Below are 27,706 nucleotides of genomic sequence, written 5' to 3'. Positions count from 1 at the left end.
AAAAAACAACTGCCACTAAATACATAGTTTGCATGGTATGAGGCAGACCTCATTCATGATAATTTAAATCTAAACCCAGCAGATTTATTTACAAATGGACATTTTACTTAATAATTTTTTTTTAATCACGTAAATTTATTATAGTGTTTAGATTGTCCTAACTAGAACATACTCTGATTTCTACAAAGATTCTTTCATACAACCCATTCAATCCTCCTGCTTGATCCTGTAGGAAAGACATCGTGCTAAATTTAGGTTATTACAATCATTTCTATGGTAACAGATGGATGTGAAACACAGGATTATGACTTCACTGCACGACTGCAGAAAGAAGTTAGATGGTGGAGGAAGAAAGATCTTTAAAATATCTACAGCTGTAGCAAGAAAGATACAGCCACTGAGAAAATGAACCATTCCTTTTAAAAAATATACACCTCTTTTTAACATCACTGAAGGCAAACCTTCCCCTAACAAATACCATCATCACTGACCATTGTATGTTTTATTTTTAAGTAAATCTCTCTAGCATAACTAAAAGAAAATAATGTTTCAAAAATGTAGGTTACACAATAATATAAATAGATATGAATCTATTTAGCACCTCAAGAGGTTAAAATAAAGAACACACATCTAACATCCTATTAGAAACTCATTCCATATAAAAAAAAAAAAAAAAAAAAAAAAAAAAGGGTAGGAAGGGAGAGCATATTTCAGCTACTAGAGTCCAGGAGAAAATATTTCTTCCATTATTCGTGGGTTCTGTGGACCTTGTTCTACAATGATTTTATGCTAAAAATGCACATTATAATATATTACACTAAGACCTAGAAAAATCATGGAATTATTATAGCATATAATATAGCATTATCACTGATTTTTCAAGGTTTAAATTTTAAGTAGAAGTCTAACAAGTGTAAACCAAAAAGACTAAAATGTGGGTGTTTACTACATTGTTATAATCAGTATTAGCTACACACTGTATACGTCTGAAAAAAGTTATGCCAAACATCTATGTTAAAGGAATAACAGCCATATAGAAAATTCTTCACAAGATAGGTTCTAAAATATCCTCTTTTTCATCAATGAAAAATCACTGTGAAAAAGCACAATATTTCTGAGTTAGCTGGACAGAGATCACTTAAATACAAAACAAATATAAATACCTCTGTGACTAATAACAGTTCATAACTTCTATATTGAAGTTATACTGTACTAACAACATAAGAAGGCATTTAGTTATAAAATATACTATTTTAAAACAATAAATATGCACTAAATTTTAAAGGGAATTTATTTTTAACTTGTGGGAACAAGTTAAGAGCAAATATGCATTTTATTTTCTATATTAAGTTCACTAGGATTAAATATACATTTTTTGTACTTAAATTTCCAACAGGCAATAGTGACAACTAACCCAGAATTCCTGGAACAATATTTATTGTGCAAGGACAGTATAAAAAAAACTACTACATAGAAATGCTCTGTTGCATCCCTAATTAGCATAAAAGAAAATACCTCTGGATACTGAAGTGACTTAGACTCAAGAAAGCTTTCATTACATTTGAGAACTTTATAGGCTACTACATATGCATGCTAATAATTAACACCAAAAAGTTTGCTGATAAACTACTTAATGGTCTTTTCTCACAATTAACAAATTTTCACAAAATATAGATGGGCCTTAAAAATCTTTGTGACTCCCCTACCATTCCATGAAATGAGTTAATGTGTCAACCAAAGAAACATACCAGTTTCTTAAACCTCACTTACATTCATTCAAAAAAGTAATTTTAAAAAACAATAACTCCTCCCCACATCTCCACCAAAAAACAATTCAGCAATAATGAAAGGGGAATGTCTGACTCCAAATAAGAAATTCAGGTACTGCCAATCTCAGTATTCTCAGAAGATTCTAGGAAGAACTGTAACACCAATAAAATTATGGTAGGAATAAGAAAATAAAAACTGACATGGAAAACTTCCCTCCCCCCCCCCGCCTCCCCGCCTCCTCCAATTCAGAACATGAGATCATTTAAAACTTTGTTCTTTTTTTAATTTGCAATTAACCTAATTATCTTTCAAATATTCCTTATCCCACTGGGATGAAAAGTTCATTTTGTAAAAGATGTTTTAGCATACAAAGTACATACATAGTACTTAAAAGAAACCCACAAAAAATAAAATAAGGGCCTTCTGAAAATTTACATCAAAACTGTAAATTAAAAAGTTTATCAAAAAGAGTGTTCTTCTAGAGTAGGGCACATGACCAGGGAGAAGCTTACTATTTGCGTATACAAAGGCAAACACAATTCCCTGTATGCACCTCTTTTTGCTTATTCTCAAAGCAGAACTTCTCTCTTAAGCACTGATAACCCTGGACAAGTGATTTGAAGCAAAAAGCTGAACTGAGAAGTTGCACAGCAGGTATTGCACTAGTAATTCTGGCAAAATCACTGCCTTTTTTTCCTTGTCATTGAACTGGATCATCCATAACAAAAACTCTTGACAAAGCTATGAACATAAATGGCAAAATTTGGTAGGCATTATCTACTTTCAGTGGATACACAGATAATTGTGTACCTTCATTAAAAAAAGATGTTAAGAAAACTAGAAGTATCATCTGTTTTCATGATAAGACTCACAAGGACAATTTATGATGGAATACAACAACCATAACATACTATAGTTACACACACACACACACACACACACGAAAGCATCTCTTAGCCAAATCTACCTACATTTATAACAACTGTTTCTTAAGTTTGAAAATTCCTCTGAATGAGCGACTCACAGTATGTCGCCAGTGAGCCAACAAGCATGGTATTTGGTGTAAATGAATAAAGCAATACATGAGATTTAGCTCAGGTAAGTTGGTCCTCCAGTAATTTCTCCTTTGGGGTAGCAAATAACTGACCCTTACAAAGCCACAATAGGCTAAATTAATCTCGCCTTGCCACTCTTCTCTGGATTTGGCAATAGACATTTAGAGAAGTCACTCACAGTTGGGTCCTCTATAACAGTGACTGATATATTAGAAAGCAATGAATCTTCCACAAGGAAATAAGTTGCTATTGTTAGGATGGCATGACTGATCAAAAGTTTTACCTTCTGAACAGAAGCAAAGAGATTAAAAAGGAGCCTAAATGAATACTTAATGTTTGGGGATTTACTCGTATTATTTAGATTTAGACAAAGATAGATAGGAAATAAGTTGTCCTTACAAATAAATAATGAACATAAATTTATATAAATAAATAAAGAATTGAAAAGGCAGGTCAAGAGCACTGCATTGGCACAGGGCCAAGGAACAGAAGGTGCTGAATAGCACAGACAGACAGGTCTGATGACTGGATCTGCATTCTAGTACATCAGAATTTCCTTTTCTTATACTGCATATTCTTACCTGGATGGCAAAGTTTACAACAGTTCATGTGGTAAAAGTTATGAACAACTACCGATTGTTTCTACTGAAATTCTATCAAGAGCTATGAGAAATGTTTCAATATACTTAAGTTGCTCTCGCTCTGAAAGCGATGCCTCCTATTTATTTCCACAGAAATGACAACATAGATACAAACAGCACAATGACACTATTTGACAGAGCAAATTTTCAGCTTTAAAACACTCTTTTTCCTACAGTCACCACCATTACCTGTTTCATTTTCAGTTGCAATGAACAAGAGGCTGCATGTTGCTACATGGACATCCAGAACGTTACTGTTGTGACTGCTGAAACACCCCCAGCCACCACTACACTGCATCAAAATCCACTGCTTGGTCCCCATAATTGTACAGCAAGTACTGATAAACATCAGTTGGTACATTTTGTCAACATCAAGGAAATTAGTGACACACCTTTCCTTTATATGCACTTGCATGTCAGACACCATCCTTCGGTCCCATCTGTCAATGGCAATGAAACTTAATGGAACACTGTTGAGAAAGTTTAGTCTCTCCTGCCATGCCACCGAAGTGTGCCCCTGATGCCATGGGTCAATAAAATAAAATAGGAGGCATTATTCACAGAGGAGCCCTTCTATATAAATGGGAATTTGCAGTGATGGTGTGCATTTATCATGCTTCAAATGCTTTTATTCCAAATATTTCTTTTATTCCAAATATTTCTTCATTCCCCACATAGAAGAAATGCCCACTTGCTACACTGATAGTTAAGCATTATGTATATTTATAAAGAAATAAATTAAGAGAAATTTTGAAACTTTCATTGTATAAACTACACAAAGACTCTGTTGATTCATTACATACAACAATATACCACATCCTACCTGTTCAGATAGGAAAAACAGGTGTTTCAACTGATATGAAATATAGAAAGTGAAAAAAGGAAATGACAGACAAACAGATGAGAAGATTTTTTCATTCTACTACGGAATTTTTCTTTTTTTTCCTCCACAATATTTTACATATTTAAAGTAACTTCTGTAAATAATAAGATGTAAAAAATGGATTTGTCAAGTCTGTTATATTTGCAGTGTTCACTGTTCAGCTGAATCTGCTCTACATCATATTACATAAAGTAGAAATAAGGTACTCTAAAAGTTACTGCCCTGGTCTTTAATAATCCCTTCATCCCCCTCAATGACTGCTTTCAGTGAAGGATCAACTGATACACTGAAAAAAAAAAATGCATTACATGAATAGAAACCTCTAATTAAAATATTAAGCTTTACGTTACTGAAAGTAAAAATTTTCCAACACCTGAAGAAAATACAATGCTCAAAAAAACCTTCTCTACTTAAAGGACAAATAAAGAAAAAAAGAATTGCATACTACAAAATTTAAAAAAAAAGAAAGAAACCCTCAAGCTAAAAGCTTCTCATTTTTGTGGTTCCAAAAGACTCCTACTGAATAAATGAACATACTCAGTTAACCAAAAATAGAGATAACTTAAAACCACAAGTATTTACAGAAAACACATTTTAAGCCACATATAAAATATTATTTTGCTGAGAATCTCTACATTATAGTTAGTGGTACATTTGAATTTTAAGAGAAAACCAAATGCACACAAACAACTCTATATCCTTGTAACATCAGGAAGCCACAACTGCTACAGTCCTTTCACATCTGTTATTGAAGATTGGCCCCCCAGCATAAGACATTTTATTCACACTTCAACCAGATTTGTTTTGTCACATTGCAACAGACACCGCACAAGAATTTCAGCTTGACACTTTTTTTGCACAAGAAAAAACACACAGACAAGGCAAGTGCTTTCAGTGAATGAAAGGTGTTAATTTGTTTTCAGTTCAGTTTGAAGAATCAAAATAATAGCTAATTATTTTAGAAGCTGTAAGGTTCTTCGTTTTTGTTTTTGTTTTTGTTTTTTTTTAAAAAAAACAAAACTCCAGTGATTATTCTTCAAATTTCTAAAATCATTACGTTTTTTTTCATATTAGTTGTTTGAGTACAAAAACCAGAAACTGATAATTTTCCTTTATAATTAAAATTGCTACCATTTAATATGATTTATAAGTAATACAAACTCGGTCTTCACTTAGTTCTCAATTTGCCAAACTACTGCTAATCCAAAAGCTTTTTCAGAACCTCTACCTTTAGTTGGCTGGTTTTCTACTTCTCTCAAGTTTCAGCAAAGTTAATCAGTGATTGCCAATAAAACTATGAAAAAATAATTTCCCTATATTAAATATTTTTTCAAATGGTTTTCTGTAAAATCCATCCACAAGTCTGAGAGATGTCTTTCACCACAATCTACCTCCTAGTCAAATGCAGTTAAATGAGAAACCTCTGAAGAACTGAGATTAGTCAAGCTCAGGAACTAAAGTTACCCAAAGATGCCAAGATTCATTGCTCCCACAAAACTCCTAGATGCCACATCCTGACTGCTCTGCACTTTTGGAATATGCCTGTCTGGTTTCCTTCATGGTTTAAAACGTTCAGCATGAATTACCTGTTTTCCTGGTAACTGTGACCCGTTCTTGTGACAAGAGACAAAATGAATTTCTACAAAACCAAAAGTTGAAGTGGAAGAGTAGGGATGGTGAACAAGGCTCTTAAGAGAAAATGACTGACACTGGAAGTTCTGGGACAAGGAGGAACATACTTGCTAAGAAGTAAATGCTAGCTTAGAAGAACCAATTGCCTGAGACAACATTCTAACTGATCCTAACAAATTCAGTTAACCCTAACTTCCCATAGACAAGTGGTTGCACTGGGCATTATTTACATAAACCAAGTTTTCAGTAAGAAAAATTTATCCTTCAAAAGCAGCAAGCTTAACAAATGCATAGGTTTATCCATGAACAATATATACCACTGAACAAATTTTACAAGTCCTGAGAAAAATAATCCTGCACTTGACATGAAATGTTTTGGGGTTTAATTCATTCATATAGTTTGCCACTATTCCCCCTCACACCCCACCCAAACAAAGGACACTAGCACACCTCACATTTGATGGATGATAAAATAGCATTTTTCTTGACCAAACACTACTGTAAAAGTGAGAACCAGAATTAACACAGTGCTATTGTAACAAGCTGGAATTTTTGCGCCCTACATGCCACACTTGTAAAGCTCTGTACCAACAGAGGTGACACACTGCCAGTGTCACTACTGCTGAAATGCACCACCCATCACTCACTGTGCTTACATCTACTGTTTGGCCTCCAAAAATATTAAGCAAGCTAGAAGGAAACTAATGACACAACTTTATGCATACACACTTGCACATCAGGCACCATTTTGTCAGACTGCTCCTCTGCTGCTGTCACTCATCAACAAAATTTAACATAGTATTGGCAGAAAGTTTTAGACTCTACTGCCATACCACCACCATCTGTCTCTGATGCCTTTTTTTCAATTAATTCACAATCCTTATTAAATTATTTTTTCTGTATTATTTTATTTTCAACAGTGCTTCTCCTTCATATCAGAAAACCTAAGTTAAAAAGTGACAGTGAAAAAGTCAACTTCTCACTTATACACAGTAGCAAACAAGCATGTCTCTTTTCCTCTCAGTAAATCACTCTGACTACTCTGGGCTGTTTCTATAAAAATAAACAGAAGACAGTTACAAGGTAGGACAGAAGTAACTGCAATTACTACAAAAGAAACACTCCACAACAAATTCAATTAAGATACCTGCATTCAATCTTAGAATAAACATGTTTTTGAAAAATAAAAATTAATAACTTATCAGATGAGAATTCGGCCAGAACACATTAACATTTTTAGTTAATTAGTGAGATATCAACATTAAAAACTGTCCTCATTAAGTATGTTTTACTACTAATTTCTGAATCTAGACTGAGACCTACCTAAAAAGCAGAAGCAGTCTAAGTATCATATATTTCAATTTTCTTCTATTTGGAACTAACATTTGATTTTATCTGGGACAGAAAATGAATGGCATAGTGGAATGCAGCTTTTTTAAGGAAAAAAAAAAAAAAAAAGTTAACAGTCACAACAGAAGCAGTCAGATCATTTATGTACTTTATTGTTAGCAAGGAAGTAAGCATTTCATGAAACAGTCTATGGACTTCACGTAGTCTCACTGACACATAGTTTATTTCAACAAATTTGAGTAAAAATATAAAGAATTTAAATAAATACTGGTATAAAATAAGGCTCTTCTGATTGTTTATGTTTGTGTTCAAAACTACGATCTCCACTGTACTGGCACCTAAATGGCCTTTTAAGATATTTTAATATATGCATTTTAGGATGTGTATTAGGTATGTATGTATATACATATGAATACAAGCACATATTAACCTTTCATCTATAAAAATATTTCATTCTCATAAGTAAAAATCCGCTGAGCAACGACCCAAACCACAAGACACAAACAAGTAAACAGACTCCAGCTGACATTTAACAAAGATATGCAGTTGGAAGTACAGCAGGTATTCACTGTTTTACAGACACTACAGAAAGATTTCTCCTTCTTGAATACACCGCCGCATTGAGCATAAAACCTCAAGCAGAGCAACTGTGAAACTCAGTCAAAATTAAACTCTACAATTCTAAAGCAGTAACACCCAGAAGGGAAAACTAAAGAAACAGAGAGAATTCAAACAACTGGCATATAAAATTATCAGTCAGAAACTTTTTTGGATAAGACTATCAAAAGAGACAACAACAATAGTCAAAGTTGCTGCATTCACGTGACTGAAGGAAACATTGATTCACCCAGTTGTCTGTTTTTTCAAACACTGATAACAGTCTTACATTCAAGGATAAAACACATATGAAATAAACCATTATTTTTCCCTAGCTCACCAAAAAAAGAATCTGTACAGCTAATCATGTTTCAAAAATACTTCCCAACCAGCTATTAGGGAAGAAAGGATTCTTGATTCCTGCCTTATTTAAAAAAAAATACTTAATTTTTAATCCATACTCCAATAAATTCATTCTTGGTAAGAATAAGAGAATCTCTAACACTTCCAATATTGTTCTTTGTCAAAGTCAAATTTACGAATACTACTACAAAACAAGCAATAGAAAAAATTGTTCTAGTTATTTTACATTAACACAAAGATCTATTAACAAATACATCTGCCACTGCAGTAATTATAGCAAAATATCCCTCATACTAAAAACTGTTAAGACTTATGTTTCATACGTGCGTATGAACATAATTTAAATGTAGATATCTAAGAATTTCTTCCTGTGTTTACTTGTTTATTCATTTTAAAATAAAAGTAGTCACCAAAAGCATCTCAAACAAAATGTAAGATAAAGGTTTTAAGTACAAAATCAGAAATACCAAATTCAGTGCAAATCATCTAATAAGTCTTTCAAGGATGATGTCCAAAAGAAGCCTCACTGGATAATATAAGCAACAACAACAAAAACAACTACTCTCCTCCAGTTTGACCACCTTCCTTGTTCACCTGATATTTTCTTAAAACACATCCTTCCTTTCTTCCCTGGTTCTTACTTTGGTATATGAAATCCTGTTTTAAAAGAACATGTACTCACATACTACAACTAACGTACATCTTGTAACAGGTTGTATATGTCAATATGGTCTTTGTTCATGTTAACCCAAATTTAACTCTACTGCTTAACAAAAAGTTGAATTCAGTTTATCACAGGCCATAGGACTTACTGTCACTTCACCTAGAACAGCACAGATTGTTAGACATCTCTGCTCTGAGTAATGTGAGAATGGGAATAAAACTGCACAAACATAGATAGATAGAAATGGTTACCAGAATGCCCATCCTTTCCCTGCTACTTTAAAACAATCTTAAGAGAGCATATACCAAACAGCATATAAAAGCGCAGTCATGACTCTCCACAGCAATGAGACACTACAGGATAATCTATCAGTGCCACCTTTACCAAAGAACAAGAAAAATGACTGGAGAGAAGGATAAAAAAAATAACATTGATAACACTTAAAGAAAAATTTTTGAACATACTAAGAAAAAAAAAATTCCATTTCAATAAAATTATTTAAAGGTACTCTTCATCCATAAAATATACTTGGGGTTTCCTCTAGTGAAGTTGTAAACTTCAGGTCTGAAATTTTTAAAATGCCTTCTATCACAGCTAAAAAGTTTTTAAATTCAAGGAAGATAAAGCAACAGTCATAAACCAACTACACTGCCTTAATAATTCCTTACACCAATTGTTGACTAAAAACTGTAAATGAACATGAAGTGCTAAGAATATATCTGCTATAATTATGCAGAGTAACTGGAAAGTTTTATCAATTCTTTCAAACAGATAAACCACTGCTAACTTCCATTTTTTTTAAATTCAGTCACAAAGAGAAATCTTCATGACAAAATTTTTCAGGCTAACTCCATGAGCTTTAAGAAAAATAGACCTACAGCAAATTAATTCAATGTTCATTACTTTTATCTGTTTCATACGAACACATATACACATTCACATCACACTTCTACTTATGTAGCACATTAATTCCAAAGCTGTACCCATCTATTAAGTAGTAACCAGGTCGGTAAACTGCTTAAGATAATGGACAGATTTTTCTTTTCCATTTGTATGGGAGAACACTAGGATTCCTCTGTGCTCAGCCAATCTCAAAGAAAGACAGGAAGAAATTAGCCCTCCCACTAAGAAATCTGGCGTACTACACCTCACTTTGCATAAGTTGTGAGGGAACCTGAACCTCAGGTGTATTAATGGTCTTCACACCACTTGTTACACAAATCTGTATGGACTTAAAACTGTCAAGCTTATACAGACTTAAGTATATAAACATAATAGCACCTAAGTAGTAGTGGAATTACACAGCACAACCTGAAAGTCGGTATTATCCATATTTTAAATTCCTCTATCACCAAGACAGTAATTGCAAGTATTTACAAGGTGTTTGTTTTTTTTTTCTTAATTACACAGAAATTTATCCTGAAAAAAACAAAAACAAAATAAAAACAAAAACAAAACAAAACCCTACAGTTATTCTTAAGCCTGTGAAAGTATATTGTTATCAAAAGTTAATTTTAAATAAAATATTTGGGGTAACATATATTACTCAAAGATTCCACTAAAAATTCAGAAACTTACAGCTATCTTTTGAGATAGCAAAAATATGGTGGTTTGTTGTGGTTTTGGCTTGTTTGTTTGTTTTTTTTTGTGAAGAAAAAGGTCTGCCATCATTATTACAGGTTCAAGGAAAGCAATCAGCGTAACAAAATTAACAGCCTTCAGTTGTAAAATTAATAATTTTAGTAATACACAACATTAAACATGCCATTTGAGATATATGATGATTTAAACTACCACATATGGCATATCTATCTAATTATCACAGTTTGTGTTTTCATATGCAGAGCTGTTCTGGTTTTTAAACAATGTGTCAAAATGCACTGTTTTATCTGAAAATACAAAACACTACATTTTACAATACCACTCAGTTAATATTGTATTTTTAATACTTGGCATATTACAGGTTAAAAAGCAACACAACAAGGCTATCTAATGTTTCAGTACTGCTTTTAGCTTTTTTTTTTTTTTTTAAATTAGTAAAAATCTAAGGAAATTCTAATAGAAACAAGAAGTTTCTCAAAATCATATTTTCAATTTTTATTTTTCAAGTCTTAGATGACAATGGACAAATAAAACAATCAAGTTGGTCACTTTCCCTGTTTTGCATATGATTAATATTGTGAAGTAGCACATGTGCAAACATCAGTTGCAGTACAGGAGGGACTTTGCTTGTGTTCATTATTCATGTGCAATTTGACCTCACTAAAAACAATTGTTATTGCAAAAACATACATTCTAATTACACTTCAATGCAAATCATGCCCTTATATTTTATTGCAGGCTCTCAAGCTTGGTGCTCGGTGTCACTTCAGCTGTATAGAGGGATTTATTTTCTTTTTAATGTTTCTTCACATAAATACACAAAGAAGTTGCACACAATTATCATGAAACATTACATAATCCTAATTTCTCCTTTCGCAGCTCATATAAACTATTACGTATTTTCATACTATAACATCAAAATGTGCATGGGGAAAAAAATATATATATATAATGGCCAAATAATTATGCACCAAGTCTAAGTTGCTTTTGCTTTTCTTTTTATTCTGGAGTATAAAGTAAACAATCAGCATCGAGTCATCAAATCCATTTTCTGCTGTAGTTCTCTTTTTGATAACTTAGTTTGTCTGAAATCATATATACTTGCATATATGGTGCCTCATTCTAAAGGCACAGATGAGATAACAAATGAGAAAAACTTAAGAACCATTCTCTGTGCTTGTTTACCATTTGTTTTTAAATAAACATTCAGTTCTTGAATCTACAATTACTTTTGTAAAAGTACCAAAGGTTTCTATTTAGCTCAAAATTAAACAGGCACAAAATTATTACAAAATATTACATTAATTTCTTATTAAAATAAATGCACTTTATATGCATTTATTATTGCTGAAATAACTTGAAAGACATTAGATTTTGAACAATGAACCTGAAACACTTACTTCATTTTCAATTAATAAATTAGGGTCAGATTTTCAAGAGAATCAGCTCGTTTATACGATGGATCTATCGAGAATGAGGCACAAAAAAAAAAAAAAAAAAAAAAGAAAAAAAGAAAAGAAAACAAAGCATTTCAATTTTTTTCATTACTGACTAGTCCAAACAATCCTCTTAAAAAAATGAGTCAGAGCACTTTAATCAAAGGAAAATAAGATAACTGACCTTCAGGTTAATTATTTCAAGTCAAAATTTTAATATTAGTTGAGAATTTATTTTCAGTTTACCAGTCCCCTTTAATGCTTCAGAACTTTATTTAATAGAGTCCTTCTCACAAATGCTTCTGGTAATTTTTGTTAATTTTCTCAGCCCCATACTTCATGAATTTTCATTTCCACCTTTCAAAACTAACAATAAGATAAGTATGCCAGAACAAAAGGAGTGTAATATATCTAATACAATAAATTATTTGCAAATGAAAACAAATCCTAGAAGATGTTTAGGTTGAAAAGAATCTGTAAGTCAATCTGGATTTGATCTAAGACTTATCTTCTAAAATAAATTTACCTGCAAGGGTAGCATGCTTTATGTTGGTCAGTATTTTCCCACACAATTACTGAAATTACTGAACAGATCTACGAGTATATTAAAAAGCAAGCATTATATAAAAGCACAACCAGTCTTTCAAGATGAAAATATCCAACTGCCTGCATTAAGCAGAGCCAAAGAATATGACAATGACAAAAACATTATTAATTATGGTATATTTGTATTAATGGTCCTGCTTCTGACATTAAAAGGTTGCATTGTCCAATTAAAGTCATTTACAAGGCTACAAAATGGTGAGACCATTTCTCTTCAGAGAAAAAGGAAACAGTAACATTAACTTCCATAGACTAGCATCAGAAAAGAATCCTTTGTTAAAAAAGGGAAAAAATTAGAAATAAAGAAGTATTTCACAAAACAATCTAAATTGCCTTGATTTTTTTCTTAAGTACCATTTATTTTACTATTGTTCTTTTTCACATACACTCTCATCTATCACTAAGAACGCATCGAAATGAGGCAATATAGACTGGATACACATTCTGCCTTGTGTAAACGCAGTACTTACCTGAATTAGATGTTTGTATAGAGAAACTGCCCTTGTGTCACCACTCACTTTCCTAGAAACTAGTGAAAATCACGAGAAATTCTGTTTCCTCACATTTGAGAGACAAAAATATATACACCTTCTTTTTGCTGAAAATAATACAACATCAGCAGTAGAAAGATGTGAGAACTGTATCTCATTCACTGGCATAAAGTGGTTGGACAACTTTTAGAAATACAGAACTTGAGATCTTAAGAAACAGAGTTGAAAAAAACTCCTCAGATTTTAATTCCTTCCAAAATGTCTTCATCCTAACTAAAAATATCTACTTTTACTTACCACACAATCAGAATTCATTGGATTGAGAGTAGTGGATACATTTTACTGGCAGAACTTCCACACAGAACATCAAGTATAGAAATTGAGGTTAAAAAAAAAAGGAAAGCCATGTTAAACTGTGTAGGAAACGAACAAGAAGTTTTCCAGTGCTTGGACATGCTACATTACAACACCACAACTCAGAATTTTAAGGTTTATAAAAAGAAAACCTTAAATTCAAGAGAGTAACTTGTAGATTAAAAATTAAATGTATGATTTTATAGATTGTAGATTAAAAATTAAATGTATTAAATTAAAAATTAAATGTAAATATTATGTAAATATAGCAGTATACACACAGCCTTATTTGATGAATTATACATCTTTCCATGGATATTCAGTTTTTTGAAAAATGGGCCATCCTAGAAGATTATTCAATTTTCCCCATGGAAGAGGGGGCACCCCACACCACTAAGTTGATGACACCAGTACATTATATCTATCCAGAAGAAACATCTACTTCAAAATCTAATATAAAAATTATCTTTTGCTTATGAGCAAGAGAAGAGGAAAAAAAAAATAAAAAAAATTGGAAAGCAATAAATCCCTTTGAACACAGCATTTAAATGCTGTGGGGAGAACTGTAACGCTCTGAGGGGATTCACAAAATAGAACCTAATTGAAGCAAGTGAAATTCAAAAATGAAAAGTCTACTCAAACATCCTAAACTATCTTAGTCTTTCCCTCTAAATACAGACTTACGTATGAGGATTCAGAAATACCTACTGACCTGGATTCACACTAGTTCAAGTACATGATCTCAATTCACATGAAATACACCATAATTCTCTTTTGGTTTGCTAGTAAACTGCCATAAAATTCAGTAAATAACAACAGCATTTTTCCCTCTCAATTGGCATTAGAATATCACATACCTTTCTAGACAAACGGATGTAGGTCATGCTACAAATATGAAGTCTACATTAGTAACTGAAATACTTTTGAGCACACCAGTGTGGACTTCCTATCAAGCAGCCATCTTCAGCTTCTCTCTCCCTCCCAAATAAGCATACTTAGCATAATCAAAACCTCATCATACAAAATCAGTGCTACTATGTACTAAAAGACTTCCCTTCATCTCCTTGCTGTTGGTTGTTTTTTTGTTTGTTTTTGAATTTTGTCTTCACAGAATCTTTGATGGAGCAAAAAAAATCCAAATTAAGACACTATCATGCTTATAACTGCAGTGAGCATTATAATCATCTATCCTAATTTCTTATGCAACACTTCTCAGAAGAAACCCCTGCTCTATCATAGGTGCCCATTTCGCTAGAATACATATTTTTAGGAAAAGGTCTTTGCATTTTAATCATGGGTCTAATACTATAACCCTTAAAAACTACTGTTATTACTGTTATTCTGAACATTTCCATTGGAGAAAGAAGGCACCCAAATCAGAGCTGGTCATTCTAAAAGCACCAGCTACATACAAAAATACAAAATTGCTGACCTTCAGACAACTAATATGAAGCTGCCAAAATCACAGAATCACAGAATCACAGAATTATAGGGGTTGGAAGGGACCTCTAGAGATCATCGAGTCCAACCCCCCTGCCAAAGCAGGCTCCCTACACCACGTCGCACAGGTAGGCGTCCAGGCGTGTCTTGAATATCTCCAGAGAAGGAGACTCCACCACCTCCCTGGGCAGCCTGTTCCAGTGCTCCGTCACCCTCACCGTAAAGAAGTTCTTGCGCACATTCGTGCGGAACTTCCTATGCTGGAGTTTCAGCCCGTTGCCCCTAGTCCTGTCCCCACGCACTACTGAAAAGAGACCAGCCTCGCCACTATAGCTCCCACACCCCAGGTATTTATAAACCTGGATCAAGTCCCCTCTCAGCCTTCTTTTCTCAAGGCTAAACAGACCCAGTTCCCTAAGTCTCTCCTCGTAGGGGAGATGGTCCAGGCCCTTCACCATCTTTGTGGCCCTCCGCTGGACTCTTTCCAAGAGATCCCTAATTCCAAAATTCACAAGCAGAGACTCCTTTACAAAATTAAATCTACAAAAAGAATTTTGCACAAGATGAAGCTCAGCAGGTTCCTGGTCTAGTCAACACTGAAAGCACCATAGTCGTTTGTGCACAACAAAAGCAACCTAATCCCTCAAAATAAATAAATAAATAAATAAATAAATTAAAAAAATTTTGATTTTGCACTCCCAAAATCAAATGGTGCTTTATCCTAACAAAGTGTGAAGGAAATGCACTAATTCTGAACAAGACCAATACATTTGTAATTACCATTAAAATGAGCCATTGTAGAAAAAAATTAAAAATAATAATAATAAAAAAAATTATACAGAAAGAAGAAAATTATTAGTTGCTGATTAAAAAGTAACACTTTACCCAAATTAAAAATCAAAATTGCCTAGCTTTAAAATATACTGTTTAATTCAGACACTGGTCTTGCAACCACCATCCACCCTATGTGCCTTTGAGACTAAAAGTTCATAAAACACTTTCATCAACTGAGTTTCTTGTATGTAAGTAGTATGGGAAACATAAGCAAGGACAAATGCAGCTTCCCATTTCAATGACTTTCTTATCAAGAACATGCCATTAGTAAAGCTCTAAGAATAGTAATTACATGAAGATTTCTACACACCCTTAAACACTGATTTTAACTACTTGATTTAAAAATCTGGCTATCTGAGAAACCGCTTGTTTCCTTCTTCCAAATACTAGTTGTTCAGAAAATGAATATGTGATGTAGTCATGTTAAAATAAACAAATAAACAAATAAAATAGCTGGGGGCCATGTAAGATAACTATTTCTTCTTGAGGCTTTCCTTTCAAATCTTAAGTTGCACATTTATCATATGAAAGTCTCCTTTAGCTGATTATTTAGGATCAATTTGTCATAAAATACTTTTCAATTTAATGCATTGTGCTGGCACTTATTAGAACACCTATCCACTTACATAGACCCACACAGAATTAGAATACAGCTTATTGAGTTACAGAGTATTTATTTTATTATTGTTAATAGCAGTGCAAATACTAGATGAGCACTTGGTGTTATTACCAACCTAAAAAAAAAAAAATCTTGTATTCCTAAAAAATAATCTTTGTGAAATTACACTTCCTTTTTTTATTGAGCATTTCATTATGCTACAAGTTATATGCTAAAAAAAAAAAAAAAAAAAAAAAAAAAAAAAAAAAAAAAAGAGAGAGAGAGAGAAATCTCAAAAAAAAACTAGCAGATTTACATCACACAGTAAAAAACTCAGAAGTTAGGAAGCGATATAATTACATGGAGTCCTGGGAATTTGATTTTTAGTTTAGATTGACAGAGTTGCCAAGTGTCCATCTAATACAGTAAGTAGAAGACATACAATGAAATGTGTGCACACATGCAGGACAGAAAACACAAATGTTCACTCTCTAACACTTCTCATTTAAATCATTCATTTGTATAAAATTCTAAGAAATCTGGTAGCAGCATTTAGCTGCAGACCTACATTTAGTCGAAGATCTACAAGATGCCAGATGAGCCTCTTTCGTTCCACAGAAATTTTCTTCCAAACCAGGTCAATATATTGCTAAGAAGCCATCCATTTCCCTTTTTTTGCCATCCTCAGAAAAACTGCTGGTAAACTACCGGATTATAAATAAACATTCTGTAACTCCTGCTCAATACTGCTGGCAAGACAATATCCACTAGAGCACCTAAACTGCTGCTTCTACTATACACTCTCCTATCTACATGCAGGCAGGAAGCACCAGATTACAGATGGGTACAAAACCTCAATTAGATCAAGTTTCAACATTCTATGGCATGAGGCTCACATGGTCTTTCTTCCCCCTGTAACATCGCATCACTTCACTGTCCAACTCTTCAGGAACACAATAGGATATATTTTAACTCCATGTGCTTACTTGATGCTCAATGAAGCCAAATAAACAGCTGTGCGCCACTTCTTCCTACATTATTTTATATAAACATTTTCAATAATTTGTTTTAAAGATACTCCATAGTTGCATATCCAGTTAAATACATGTGATTTTTCACATACAGTTTGAAAAAATGAGAGCTTTGAATGCATTAGGAAGATGATAAATTGCTGCTGTCTCTGATTGCCTGGTTCTCTACAGTGAATTTTTTCCCAGTACTGACAATGAAGAATTTTTAAAAAGAACTGAACTCACTACTTCAAAATAAAATAAAACACATGTACATACAAATCTTCTGAGAGCTTTGGAGGTGTTCTTGATTCAAGCAAACAGGTGTCACTCTATGAAGTGGGGAAAATAGTACAGAGGTGTGAAGCTCTTCACGTGGAAATTACAAGAGTTAAACAGCACTGAGCAAGGCACAAAAAGTGCTTTTAAACTGAAACACAGGAACATGCATAGAACCTCAGTATCTAATTTAATTAATGATTGAGAATGCAAAGGCTCCAACTGGTGAAACATTAGCAGCAGCCATGAATTTCACTGTAGTTCTGTATAAGTAATCTTACCTGAATGATTCTCAAAAAAATGTCAACACATCGACTGTATTTTTCATCTGATCCTGTCAATGCTGAGATGACAGGCCCTGCAGGATGCAGTGAAAGATCAATGATGAAGAACAGGTGTTTAGTCTTTTCACAATCAAAACCTACAAGTCGAGGCAAATATGAAATTTCATCTGGGGTGCTTCTGTACATCTAACACGCTAATTTTACATAATCACTTTCACCTATGTAGACAGACAACTACATTGCTTCCTCATATGGAAGTAACTAAACCCTAACCTGACCCCAAGGTCACTCAAACTACCACAGTATAACTTCAAACCTGGACCCTAATTCACTACTCCTCATCTTATTCACATCAGGTACTTTATACAACAACTCATGTTTTCTCTGGCCTTTCAGAAAGGAGGCTTAATTATTCCCCATCAATTACAGAGAATTCTTAAACCTTACCTAAACTTATAGCAATTCACATGTCGAGACAAGCAACACACAAAAATACTGCTCATACCTAGCTTAAGCAAAGCCTCACAAGTTCACATTCAAAAGTTAGAAAGGAATCCTAGCATTGTTCAGCTTGGAGCTGACTTCAGCAGATATGTTTCTGAATACTGCCTTAATCTGAAGTTTCAATCACACCAGTTAAGCGCCTTCAAATGAATTTTAATTCTTGGCTATAATCAACAACAACAGAATGTTTAATATTAATTCAATGCCAATCAGACGCTACCATAATCAAGTATCTAATATGATAAAGTGAAAACAAGTTAATGTGAGGATTGCATGAATTTAGATATTTTAAATACATAGTAAAAAGTCAACTATTTGACATTTCTATTAAACATAAGGGAAATTCAAAACAAGAAAGTATCCTGATGATCATTCAACTGCAAGCAACATAATTAATCCTTACAATGCTACAAATAATCCTGAACTGGGATGAAGATACCTCCAAAATCAAAAGAAAAAGAGGTTGAAATAGAGTCTTACAGTATGCAGTACAACATTTAAAGATTGACAGTTAAAGCTCTGGTTTGATATTTCCTCTGGGGTTGGAAAGACAGAATTGGCCCTCAAAATCAGGATGAATATAAGGAACTTGACAGTTTCCTAAAGTCATGCCACACTGTCAAAATTGTAGCATCTCTACAGTAAATTAACAGACTCACGCATGTACAACACATTACTTTATTCTGACTGCCAAATACCAAATTCCAATTATATATTTCCACATTATAATAAAGCCTCAGAAGAATCACAAGACTGAGCTGGCCAACAGAAGCAACCAGTATATCCCAATACAGTGTTCTACAGTACACAAGAAATACACACCAGACACAGACAGAAAAGGTTTGTTCAAAGAGAAAGAGAAGTAAAATAAAATGCTCAGTGGAAACACACCTGCACTTATCCTCCTCCCATCCCATTTGCTTAAACAATATAGCTATTTTCATTAATAGACATATCTTTTGTCAGAACAAACACAAATATTTTTGCTATGCCCATTAAAATGGTGACATTTCAATATCACGTTTATCAGCTTCATTATTCCACAGATATTTGAGACAGGGAAAGAACTTCACAGTTCCAATTCAAAGCACATTAAGAATTTTAGAAAACCTCAAATACTACCTAGAAACATGCCATCAATAATATTCCAAAAAACAGTGCTTCCATTCATAGTACATATTGTGCTTTACACCATGACACTGCAGCCTCCAAGGGTCAGATTAATTAAGCCCAAGAGCAGCTGCATTGCAACGTGAGAAGCACACTGCCAGAGCCTCACCAGCCCAACTACCTGGAGCATTCCAATACTACCACTGAAACTACCACACTCCTTACCAGGTCATTAACTCCCGCAGGTTGTCTGATAAATGATTAAAAACAAACAAACAAACAAAAAAACAAAACAAAACAAAAATACCCTAACCTCTTTAGAAGGCTGCGAAGCTGACTGTACCAGCTGCAGGATGCAATGATAAATCCCAGTGAGATGACTGTCAGTCAAATCACTCCAGATGTTGCTTAACTTTACGCTAGAACAGTATCCAAAGATGGAAATGAGATAACAATCAGGCAAAAGCCCTTCTCCCAAATCCCTCTATCCTCTACTTCTAATAGCAAGTCTAACAAATTCCCTAAATTCAAGGTCTCATTTCCTGTCCAAAAAGCTACTAGCCACCAATGAAACAAATTACAGTTAACTACAGAGGATAGTCAATTAATAAACTTATATCACAGTTTTCGAGAAAGATACTAACTGATGCAAGACAAAACAACCAAGAAAAAAAGAACAAAAAGACACATCAGCTTTTGCATCCATAGTGAATCATACAGTTTTCAACAAAATTGAAAAAAGCGAGCAAAACAATCACAATAGAAAATGCGAACATCACTATATACAGCATTTCCTTGTGTTGACCCCAGTCATCCTTATTTTGTTCTTTATTTTGTAAAAACAAGTGAACCAACAACTTTTAGAAACAATGGATTATTTTGAATCTACCAAATTGTTTACAATTCTTATGTAAGAGAAAGGCACAGCACTTTTGCGCAAACCACAAAGCCATTTGCCATGTAAAAGTTTATTCACTTATTAACATAAACAAGCCTCTATATACAGAATAAATCAGCACAAATCTTCTACTTCTACTCAAAATTTTTCTAAATCTGCCACATGAGAAAATACTACATTTACACTGGGCAAATTAGATATAGAATAACTTCAAGATTATACGCAGTTACATATTCAGTTTCATCTTCTTTTAAAATGTAAAATGTACCAAAGATCTGCAGTCTAACAAGCTAATTTATTTTTTAATTCTCTTCCAGTAACTAGGCAACTGACAACTGTCCAACTGAGAATTATCTCTCTGAACAGCTGGCAATCAACACTAGAGTGGTTTTGTTGTTGTTGTTTTCCAGTTGCGTTTTTTTTCCCCTCTTAGTAGAAAGAACAGTAATGACTGCTTCTTTACAAAACTAAACAGCTCTGAAGAATCCACCTCTGAAACCTCCACCTTTTAGTCACCTCCCCATCTCCATTATCCCAGAAGTTGCACTTATAAGTAAATGTTTACAACAAAATCTGAAAAACCTTAGATTCATATGTATGAAGTCCCTATATAGGGAATGTCAACACTTAAAAAAAAGAAAAAAAAAAAAAAGAGAGAGTGAGAGAAGTATCAAGAATAAAAATGGAATAATAGAATAATAATGTAATGACCATGACAACAGATAGCTGAACTAACTCCAATTTAACTTTTAATGCTTTATTTCCCTTTTATTTTTAATACTCATCCATAGTTGAAAAATACTATTTCACTAATATTATTCCACGAGTATGTTACTCGTACACTTACTCCTTTTGCTTTAGCCATCTTTTGTACGTAGTAATTAACTTGGCAGTTCCTTAATGATATAAAGGAAACAATGGTGAACCACACTTGATATTACACCTTCCACCTTCTTAACAGTTTAATGAAACTCAAAAATGAACTTTTCATTAATAAGTCTCTATAGTTACTTGTACATGCAATGCATTTAAAAAGTTTTTTGGAGTCACAATGAGATAATTTCCAAAAGGGAACATGAACTAAGTACAGCCAGATGATCTCACATAATTCATGGATGTTTAAAAAAAAGACATTCAAACAAAACATCTCTAACAATCTACTTCATGGAAACATCACAGAAACATAACTTCATGTATTCTACATGAGGAGAGGAAGGAAACTCCTCCTTTCATATTCTCCAAATATTTAGAACGCTACTGATCAGAAATCTGTTATAAAAGCAATACAGCTCCTCTATTGTTAAAAGCAGTAAAACCTTATCTCCATTTAATTATGTTTTTATTAAGCTCTGCTCTTAATATGATCTGATTTAAGTACACACATGACTTCATATTCCAATAAATTAAAAAACAGTGACCGAGCTCAAATTCACTCAAGCATCAAGTTCAGATCAGGCAAGATCCTGTTGCAAGATAAACAACGTGATGCAATGTAACATAATTTTGTGTGTGTGTGCAAGTGAGAGACTTGAAGGGGGCGGGGGTGAGTGCTGAGAGAAAGCAAGAGAGTAAGCAAGCACGCGTCAGCATTCACACTGGAAAAAATACATATGTCCACAGGAGTTATCAGTCCAGCACTTCCTATAATTTAGAATGGAAAAACAGGGGGGGAAGTAAAGAAATAAATAATAATGAGAGCTTAATGCTACAAAAATACTGTTGCCACTTTATATTGTTCGAAATACAACCATAAATCAAAACGGGTCAGCAGAAGTGTCACTTTCTTTATGAAGTTTGCTTTATCAATATTCATGCAGAATGGCTACGTCAGTATTTAGATTCTGGACCAAAACTTAGTAGTCAGTACATACACTATACTTTTCTAAAGAAGTTATCAGCATTATTTTAAAAGTAGGGCCTATTTTTTTCCAGTCTAATTTTGTTTCTACTAATCCACTGGGACAAGACTGATAGAATGAGGGATAAGCACAAACTTAAACTACAGAAGCTCAGACAATGAGAAAGTCAGCTGGTAACCTGAAAAAGAGAAAAATAAATTTTGTACTCAAAAAATAAGACTCTGGTCAATATGGATTTATGAACTGCTTCCTATTTTGTGATCCAAAATGTTCAGCTAAAAGCTGCTTTTTTTTTTTTTTTCCTTCAATGCCTTGTAACTAGAGCTGCCATATAATTCTTCAGTAATTATGTCACTTTTTTGATGCACTGAAATCAGTCTGCATACTGAAGTCCTATATCACAGGAATAAGAAAGAATACTATTAGATCATAGAAACTACTCATGACTTCCGTATTGCAACCAACTTCCTCCTTTCCAAACAGCAACTTAGTCAGACTGTGCTAACACTTTTTAGAAAAAAAGTCTCACAAAAACTTCAGCGAGCAAACATTTCATACTGAAAAGCACACTGAACGCGTTTCAAGTCACACACATAGTAGTACCGGCTATAATACAACCAGAATAATTGCTTTAGAAACATTACACACACACAAAATAAATAAATAAATAAATGTATCTTTATATTAGCTATTTCACAAGGTCCCTTTTCCCTAATGCTATATGAGCCTGAGGGTCTGGAAGAAACCCAAAAGTTATCAGCTTACGGAATGCCAGGACCTCTGAAAATTCCGCAGGCTTGTGGTCAAGTGCAAACAGAAAGACCAACAAGAGCTAGCCCCGTTGGAGTCCATTTCTCAGATCCATTCCACACCTTAGCAGCTATCAGTCGCCAGCTTCCATAAAACACTCACTTTCTACAAAATGTGGCTGCAAATCCAAAGCAGAAATTATGAAGTCAAACTGGAACTTCATTTGCACCTGTTACAGTTAAACAGTTTGAGCCCCTCTTCCCTTTTAAGAGAGAAATGTTTGTCCCAAACATTTTTACTGGTGTCTAGCCCGCTACTTTTTATTGTTCAAAGGTTTCTCTGCTACTCCTGATACATCTTAACAATTTGTAACACAAAATAATATGTAATTCTGATTTAATCAGAAAACAGTAGAACTCTGCTGGAGTACTAAACAAAAGATCTAATCTTTGGAGCGTCCTTTCCAACTGAGTGTAAATAAACTGTAGTAAAATGAAAAGGCTTGTAATTTGGCATTTTAAATATACTTCATAAACACCAATTTTCTGTAACATCCTTGCATATCTCATACTACCTCATGTATAATGCAGAAAATCTATTTCATTTTCATCTATTGACAGCGAATTTAATTTACTATTGCGGCTCTTTACGCAGATTATGTTATTAATTCTGCAATCAAGCTCTTTTGAATGTTTTTATTTCTTACTAGAATTTTCACAATTCTACATTGATTTTCTCCCCCATTCTACCATACCTTTCAAAATAGTCATATTTTTTATCTTCCTGAAAGGGGAATGAAAAATTTAAAAAAGGAAAAAAGAAAAAACATACGAGAACAACGAGCATCAGCTTATAAACTGAACACTTCAACAAAAAATAACAAACAACTACATGCATTACTTTAACCTTGGACTTGTAGGAATTACAAATCTCATTCATCAAGGAGATATACAACAGGTGCATTAAAATGTCCATAACAAAAACCACCATCATAAGACCACAATATCTCCACAAATAAGAAATTATCCATTTCTGCTTCACACTGAAGTTAGAAGATAAATGCTAATATGTCGGTGTCCTATTTACACCCATACCAATTGCCTTCATTGTTTTAGACAATTAATCTTGTTAAACTAGACCAAGTGAAAAGTAGCTCTTATTTTTCCACAGAAAAGTCAGTAACACGTAGTCAATTCTAAACCATCAGATTATCATCAAAACAGAATCAAAACACCAAAACCAGTATCACTTCTGATACTATTTGCATCCATTTATAACAACTCCTCCAGATCCCATTCAAATACAGAATGCTAATGTGTTAATCTTAAGGAAAAAAATATATTATCCAACTGCAGAAATCAAAACGTTTTCGACTGTAATGCAAGACCTCCTCTTCAGAACTTTTAAAGAAGAAACATTAAATCGGGTATTTAATTCTTATCGTACTCTAATATTAAAAACATGTTTCTTGCGTACGATTTATGAAAAATACGTGTTCTTTAATCATTCAAAGTGTTTCCCTTTTAAAATAGAGTTTTCTTCCACCACCATGGTAAACATAATATAAAGAATATCTAAAGAGCAGCGCCTGCCCTCTTTACTTCACTCCAGAGCCAGTGAACAAAGCAATGAGGCATAAAGAAGGTACATAATGGATTTAAAGCAAATGGCCCATTCTTTAAGAGGAGGCCACTCAATTTTACTCATTCTATCTTAATTGTCATTTCAATGCCTAAAAACTTCAAACAAACAATTATTTTTACACCAGCTGTCAGGTTGGTTCCTTAAAGCTAGTTTTCCTTTTTTTATTTTTATTTTTTAAACTAACAAACAAAGCAAACAAAATATTTTTTTCAGCAACACTGAAAACATTCTTAGACATACATCAAGCAGTTAGATTATTGGATGATAATCTTCCCACTTCATTTTCCATACATCAAGTAAGACAGAACATTATATTCACTGTTGCACTTTGTAGCAGGTTTTTTAGATAAACGTTTCGCAATGCACTAGATGCTTATATGCCAACACATGAAACATACATGTTCTATACAACCCATGGGATTCAAACATAAATAATCAACTAATTTTTGCACCTACCTGGGTAAAAATCTTTGGATTTAGACAGCTTGATGGTGGCCCCAGTCTCTTTCTGCAACTGAACAATTGTCTGTCCTCCCTTCCCAATTATAGATCCAGCAGCATAACTAGGTATGAGGACCTTTAGAAAATATTGGCCATCCTCTGAAAAAAAATCGAGATATGCATGGTTAATATGACTTACAAACTTTGATCTCACCCTCCCAGACCCACAAGTGATGTTACGTCTTTAGCCACATTCAGTAATGCATGCATTTACATCTAACCAGTTGCGTCATTTGCAAGACACATTTGGACTATGTCTTTGACACTTCAAAATATCTACATTTATTTTAAGCAAAATAAAGAATCCATATACATTTCTTAATTCCATTAAAGAATAAAAATTTAATTTTATTTCAAAGGTGGAATTTTTTCAGCTTTTCTGCCTGTAACAACAGCATACAGAAATGACTAGACCCCTTTAAAAAATAAAAAAAATAAAAAAATAAATGAACCTCTGCACAAAAACGTGCCTTGTCACAACTACAACCTTGCTTGAAAATACTGCAAAAGAAATGCCAAAACTAAGGAGAAATGAATTGCAAATTCTGATGGGCTATTTGTTTGTCATTAGCAAACACATGAGAATAGCAATTAGCTGTTTCATGCATTCTTCTTAAGTGAGAAAAACGACTACTCTGCTACCAAATAACCCACCCAAAATGTGGGGTTTTATTCCAAGCATCTCAGCCACTGCCAAGAAAACAACTCAACATGGAATCACTTGCCTAAGTAATCCTCGTGTATTCCTTTAGCACTTCTTAAGCAACAATGATCTCTTTTAAGCTCATTATTTAAAAGACATTAAGAAGAATTTTTCCCAGTTAATCAAAAGCCTAAGTCACATATTGTAAATACACTTAAAAGGTGACGAGATAGACAATGCGAGTCCTTTACTCACTACTAGCATTAAAGCCTACAACCAGAACCGTAACAAATACATATGCAATCAATGGAGGAAAAAAATAAAAATATTCCAATCTGATCCAGGAACTGATTAATTATCAGTGAGATCTCATCCCAAGTCAGTAACACTGAAGTCTGACAGCCTTCTGTAACCAGCTCTGAAAAAGTGCAGGACAATAAAGGTTGGTTGATTCCCCAGATTTAGGCTCTCTTCAGTGATTAAGAAGACGTCCCATTGGCTTTAGCATCAAGATTTTTACCATAGAATCTATTTTACTAAGCGACTGTTGGGTTTCTCCTCCTCCCCCCCTTAAGCAAAAGGAGCTATCCGAGTTCACCTCACTTTCCCCATTCAAACCTACAAGCGCCTTAAGTGCTTGCGTGTGACAATAGTGCCCATCCATATTCATCCAGCCGGCTGCACGATGCACTATATATAGCCAGACTGCTGTCTTAATATCGGGCAAATAAATTCACCTCTGCCTCGGTGCATTGTTATGACGACTCCGGTGCAAACGAGCGGAGGAGATGCCGGTCCCGTTATAACTCATCTCCCCCGGGCAGGGCGGGCTGATAGCTCCCGAGACCCCGCGGCAGAGCCGGCTCCCCCCGCAGCAGCCAGCCCTCTCCCCCCGCCAGCCAAACAACACCGTGTAGAGGCTGACAATAGCACCGAGGCCAAGGCAGAGGGAAACGCAGGGCAAGGCTGAAACGCAACTTGTGACCCGAAGGATGCAAAGGGAAGAAAGTGTGTTTGTCTCCTTCCAGCCGGCTGCCATTGATCGGAGCCAATTGTGCGGAGGGTGCGGGGGGAGCCCCGCACGCTTGCTTCCCCGCCGCCGGGTCGCGGCCGCGTAGCCCCTGCGTGGGTATTAAATCAAAAGCCCGGTGGATGCTGAAAAGCGACGCCATTTTGATGAATGATAACGTTAGAGAAATGGGAATGCTTGGGGGGGGGGGGGCGAGGGGGAGGCAGGTAGGTAGGGAAGGAAGGGGAGAGGTGGGTGGGTCGGGCGGGGGGAGGCGGCAGAGGAGATACCCACCGCCCGTGTTGGTCCTCTTGGTGCTGCCCGCTTCAGGGGGGGCTTCCAGCGGTCTTTTCCGGGAGTCCGGCGGGTCCAGGTCTATGGGAACCCCGGTGTGGGTCCCGTTCTGCTGGATGGGAGCTGCCGCCATCATGTTTGCTGCTGCTCGGAGGAGAATTGTCTCTTCCCTTCGGTGTTGGGGGGGCAGGGAGGGAAGGGGGAGGAGGAGGAGGAGGAAGGAAGAGGAAGGGAAAGGGGGAGGAGGAGGAGGAGGAGGAGGGGTGGAGGCTCGTCCCGTTCTCTTGTCCTTTTCGAAAATGTAGAACTAGGCTTGGGGTTGCCGAGGATGCTGCGCGCCTTGTTTATCTGGCAGCCAGGGGGAGGGAAGGAGAGGGAAGGAGGGAGGGAAGCAGGCAGGACTGGGCTGGAGGAGCAGCTGCAGTGCAGTGTCAGGAAGAGATGAGGAGCGGGGAGACGGGAGCGAGGGGGCGAGAGAGGGGAAAGAAGCGGGAGAGGGGAGGAGGGGGAAGTGAAAAGAGTGAGACGGGAGGAGGAGAGGACGGAGTGAGTGGGAGAGGAAAGGAGGGGAGCGAGTGGGAGAGGAGGGGAGCGAGAACGAGTGAGAC

At 34.9% G+C, this 27,706-nt stretch overlaps 1 protein-coding gene across 3 annotated transcripts in view; it reads right to left on the bottom strand.

Annotated features, from left to right (window-relative positions):
• Positions 1 to 27,692, bottom strand: part of NOVA1 (NOVA alternative splicing regulator 1) — a 132,746-nt gene extending 105,054 nt beyond the window's left edge. For 2 of the 3 annotated variants that reach the window (XM_072337584.1, XM_072337581.1), the window contains exons 1-2: positions 27,099 to 27,692; positions 25,108 to 25,251 (exon numbers count right to left, since the gene is read on the bottom strand). In XM_072337584.1, the coding sequence (XP_072193685.1) occupies positions 25,108 to 25,251; positions 27,099 to 27,234 (280 nt within the window). In that variant the 5' untranslated portion in view covers positions 27,235 to 27,692. The remainder of the gene's footprint in view (positions 1 to 25,107; positions 25,252 to 27,098) is intronic. The other variant, XM_072337583.1, reaches the window with a different exon arrangement.
• Between the last annotated feature and the right edge of the window lie 14 nt (positions 27,693 to 27,706).

Source organism: Excalfactoria chinensis, chromosome 5 (assembly GCF_039878825.1).
Source record: "Excalfactoria chinensis isolate bCotChi1 chromosome 5, bCotChi1.hap2, whole genome shotgun sequence".
NCBI lineage: Eukaryota > Metazoa > Chordata > Aves > Galliformes > Phasianidae > Excalfactoria > Excalfactoria chinensis.
Note: the sequence above shows the minus strand (reverse complement) of the source record. Positions and strands in the feature narration are given on the sequence as shown.